This window comes from Penaeus monodon, chromosome 4, assembly GCF_015228065.2.
Source record: "Penaeus monodon isolate SGIC_2016 chromosome 4, NSTDA_Pmon_1, whole genome shotgun sequence".
In the NCBI taxonomy this organism is placed as follows: domain Eukaryota; kingdom Metazoa; phylum Arthropoda; class Malacostraca; order Decapoda; family Penaeidae; genus Penaeus; species Penaeus monodon.
Window position 1 is genome coordinate 14367674 of NC_051389.1, and position 5000 is coordinate 14372673.

Here is a 5000-nt window from a genome sequence, read left to right on the forward strand (position 1 = left end):
GACAGTTCGACTTTGACAATCTCGAGAAAAACGTCTGGAAGGGAGAAGACGACCTGATGGGACTCAAGGGGAAGGTCAACGACATGCAAACAAACGGCCTGAAGGGAGACGCAGGTGCTATCGAGGACGACCTCAAGTTTCGTAGGAAGAGAGTGAAGGAGGTGTGCAAGAAATACAACCTGGGTCCTCTGGCCAAACCTGGGTCTCGTCCGAGTATCAAGCACCCGCCCACTCCCAACTACGACGTATTCTATATCGATAGGTAAAACGTTTGAGACATGGAGTATATAAATGGATAAGCTAATAGTTATTAGATATACGAATATATGGAGTACATAGATTATGAATATCTCCTAAATAGCCGAATATATACTTGACAGAAAATCCATTAACCTTTTAAAAATTTAACCTTTGCATTTATAAAACCTCTTGCTGTTTGCCTTTGGTAAAACAATACACTTTACCCAAATTCACAGAAACGACGGACTGGCCTGGTGCCCCATATACAAGGCCGCTTCAACGACTTGGCTCTATAATTTCATCCTCCTCGGCGGCCTCTCAGACTCTTACGTCCAGAACACCAAGGAACAAGTGTCCAACGTGGCCAGGAAGCTGTGGCCTCCTCTTGAATACAAGCAGGCCGATATGGTGAGGGAGAGGGAGAGGAAAAGGGAGGGAGGAAGGAAGGGAAGGAGGGAGAGGGAGGAAGGGAGGAGGGAGGGAGAGGGAGGAAGGGAAAAGGAGAGGAGGAGGGAAAAGGAGAGGGAGGGAGGGAGGAGAAGGGAGGGAGAGGGAGGAGGAGGAAGGGAAGGAGAAGGAGAGAGAGAGGGAGGGAGAGGAAGAAAGAGAGAGAAGAGATAGAGGAGTAGAGGGGGAGAGGGGGAGAAAAAAGGGGGGAGTGAGTCTTTCGCAAGTAACACCTTCTCCTTTCCAGGCCCTAAAGATGAGTCTCAAGTTCATGATCGTCCGCCACCCGTTCGAACGCATTGTTCTCCGCGTATCGAGACAAGTTGGAGAACCTAAACATCGGGAAGGAACACGGAATCGAACACTTCTATCAGAAATACGGACGGAAGATCGTTGCCAAATACCGCCAGGAAGGACAAGGACCGCCAGCCGATAGGTACTCGCAAGATAAGGACGACCCTGCTCTCCCGCCGCCGAAGGGCATCGAACCGACTTTCGAAGAGTTCGTGAGGTACCTCATTAACACGGATCTTGTTTACTATGCGGACGACCACTGGATGCCCTACTACCTTCACTGTACTCCGTGTCTCGTCGACTATGACGTCATTGCCAAGTTCGAGACCTTGGACAGGGACCAGAAGTACATCATCGAGAAGAGGAAGTTGGAGAAGAAGATCAAAGTCACGTGGAAGCACCTGACGAAGGGGAAAAAGACGTCAGATACAGTTAAAAAATACTTTGCTACGATAACTAAGGATCAGTTATTGAAGCTTTACCAGAAATATAAGGTTGATTTTGAATTATTTAATTATTCTATTGATGATTATTTGTCTTACGTGAAACCGTCATAGTATATGATGTAGCTTATTGGGGTTAGACTGGGAGTTCTATGCACATCTGATACACATAAAGTAATGCGCAATGGATTGTTATCATTTTAATTTTGTTTACAGGAAGATATACCCTTGCTTTCTTAAACACTGTATGCACATTTTTTAGTATATATACTAACTGATATATTAAATATCAGCCTATTCTTTGTTCTAATAAAGCATTATATAAAGTATGGAAAATTATGCCACGACAGTATCAGGTCACAATAAAAGAGGAGAAAAAGTGCTGGTATGTTTTGTTTTATTTCATACAGACAAGATCTAGACGAGACGAACACACAACAAAAATACAAAATGAATTTTATTCTATATATATTTTTTAAGTGTAGCAATATTTCACTCTGTAATAATGTTATGAGGGGAGAGGGAGAAACGTAATTTATAAATAATAAATGTCAAACCCGCATTTCTCAACAGCCGCATTCCAGCCGAGAGGGAGAGAGAGCAGGGAGAAATCCTATTGAGTGGTGTGGATAGAGAGAGAAAGAAACAAACAGACAGAGAGGCAGAGATCGATAAACAGCTAAATAAATAAATAGACACAGAGAGATGGCATGAGTTGTCCTCTTTATATTTTTAGGGGTAAAGAAAAAGGGGGGATAGCAGAAACAAAGAGTGAAAGGGAGAGAGGGGGGAGGAGACAGAGACAGATACGGGCGGATGGTCGTGTGCTGGAATGTGGAGAGTGGAGAGAAAAGACGGAAAAAAGGCAGGAGAGAGAAAAGGGGGGAAGAATGGGTACATACTATACATGCTGTGCATAACTAACATATTATATACATATGTGTGTGTGTGTGTGTGTGTGTATATATATATATATATATATATATATATATATATATATATATATATATATATATATATATATATATATATATATATAATATATATATATATATATATATATATAAGCATATTGCTTATTTTCCGTGTTGTGTGATTTAACTGGAGAATAAAGGAAAATAGAGAAGTGCCATCTTTTCCTCTCATCCACGCCACACTCTTGCAAGCAGAATTTGCAACAATTGGTGTCAGGAGTGGGATCCGCATCTATTACTGAAGAATAATAGTGAACTGGTGGCGAGAGTTAGGGCGAAGGTGAGCAGTTTTCGCTCGCAGTTATCACGGCGGCTATCCAGAAGGTTAAGAAAGTGTAGCAGTGAGAGAAGTTAGAGCTGAAGAGAAGAAAGTGCGGCGGTAAGAGAAGTGCGTGGGCAGATAGAGGCAGCGACATGCCAAGTGTTAAAAGAGATGAATGTACTGAGGAAGGAGAGTAGTGAGCGAGCAGCCCAGATAATGGCAAGCCAGATGCGCGTCGTGGAGAAGCAGACGAAGGAGATTCGCCAGGAAGTAAATGAGATCCGTGAGGAAGTCAGTGAATTTAAGAAAGACCAATAACACTAGATATATGACACCCAGTGCAGCCTTGCAAGTGTGGAGCAGAGCGTGAAAAATGTGGTAACATGACAGAAGAAGTGAAACAAGAAATTCGTGCACTTCAAACAGCGGGAGAAGAGATGACAGAAGAAATTATGGAAGCCAAAGAAGAAATGAAGAAGAAGCACGTAGGGAGCTGGAAAAGGCGAAAATAGCGGGCTACAAGAGGAGTCGGCATCGAGTGAGGCAGTGAGCCAGGCCAGGGCGACGCCGCTTTGACGCTAGTGCAGCCTGAGACGCCAGACAGTCACGTGAGCTCGAACTCCCCTCGAGCTTCCCCACCGCCTTCTCTACGTTCAGCCAGTAACAAGACAGGAAGGAAATTGCAAGATTTCGATGGCCGAGGCCTATCTAGCACAATTCGAATTATTGGCGGTGGCACAAGAGCAGGTAATGGCAGTGCAATTGGTAACAAGGATCAGTGGCCAAGCTGTAGAAATTTTGGGACACCTAACACCAACGCAGAGGGCAACATACTCCACTGTCAAGGGAGCACTGAATTGCAGATACGGACACCAGCACAAGCTCGAAGCGCTCCGGGCCAGATTTAGGGCCAGGGTGAGGACACGGGGAAAAACAATTCAACAGCTGGCTCAGGAGTTAATGTAACTTGTGCGTCGTGCTTACCCCGGGGCGAATGAACATCTTGTGTCTGTTCTGTTGAGGGACCAATTTGTGGATGTTTTGCAGGATCAACAATTGCAAGTTTATGTAAAGCAGGCCCATACCACAGACTTACAGGAGGCGTTGACACGTGTACTAGAGTACGAGTCGTTCAGGATGAGCAGCAGCAGCAGTGTAGTGCAGGTGTACCCAAGAGTCCAGCAAGGTCTCAGAGCCAGGCATGCACTGGTGAGGAGGCGCTCGAGCAGTCCCAGGACGAGATTCGAGGGAAAATGTTGGAGATGTGGTCAGCAAGGTCACCATAAGCAATATTGCCCCAAAGCTAAGACGACAATCAAATGATTATGTGGCTTCAGAACACCAGCATCAGTCTTGCTGCTGGAATTGCAGTGAACAGGGCCATCTGTCGCATTAGTGCCTCAAGCAGTCTGCAGGAAATGACGGGAGGCTGGAGGAAGGGGCACGCAAGCTGACTACTACCAGCCCCCAGTCCATTTAATTTGTTGCAGAGCTTGGACAACAGCAGCTATACCACAGGTTGAGAGTGCAGTCAATGGTAATCCATGTTGCCTTACAATAGACACCGGCACAGGCAGGACAATCATCAACACAGTTACTGCAAAGCAAGGTCTTCCTTTTGCATCACATTGGATGTGTGGAGTCACGGGGCACTGTACACAACTAAGGGGTCCCACGGAGGTGGTGATAGGGTTGGTGACGCCGAGCACCGTCTACATGGAAGACCCTTTCTTCCTTGGTCAGGAGTGTGAAGCACTGGAGGATTTCAAGAGAAAGTCCTTGCAAGTGGGTAACGTGGAGGTGCCTTTTATAAACAATATAGTGGTGAGGCAGTTTGAGGTAAGGACTGCCCCTCATTTGGAAGACTTGCTAAAGAGGAGTTAATAATTTCGATAGGGGATTTGGATGTTGGCTGTACAGACTTAGTAAAGCATCAAGTCGATATAGGTAGAAGTCGCCCTATTAGACATGCTCCAAGACATATATCCTACAGTGCAGAGGCGCGAAATGGAAGAAGCTGTTGCAGAGATACAGGCACAAGGGGTCATTGAAAGGTTAATCAGCTCCTGATCATCTGCTGTGGTCCTAGTAAAGAAGAAGGGTGGGTCCAGATGTTTATATGTGGATTACAGGGCCGTTAATGAGGTGACCATCAAGGATGCTTATCCACTGCCATGTGTGGATGACATGCTTGATGCACTGGTGGGGAGACAGTGGGTACTACCCAAGTAAGGATGACTGAGGAGGATAAGTGTAAAATAGCATTTTCATTTGGTCAAGGACTATGGCAGTTTAAAGGCATACCACTTGGTTTATGTAATGCACCCGCCACGTTTGAAC

General features: G+C 45.4%; 1 protein-coding gene and 1 pseudogene across 1 annotated transcript in view; both read left to right on the forward strand.

The window, feature by feature from the left end:
* Nucleotides 1–1812, forward strand: part of LOC119570360 — a 7170-nt gene extending 5358 nt beyond the window's left edge. Inside the window, 4 exon segments of the mRNA XM_037918130.1 lie at nucleotides 1–262; nucleotides 477–648; nucleotides 935–991; nucleotides 993–1812. The exon segment at nucleotides 1–262 is cut by the window's left edge and continues 469 nt beyond it. Coding sequence (XP_037774058.1) covers nucleotides 1–262; nucleotides 477–648; nucleotides 935–991; nucleotides 993–1538 — 1037 coding nt within the window. The 3' untranslated portion in view covers nucleotides 1539–1812.
* On the forward strand, nucleotides 1753–4892 carry LOC119572462 (annotated as a pseudogene).
* The last annotated feature ends 108 nt before the right edge of the window (nucleotides 4893–5000 follow it).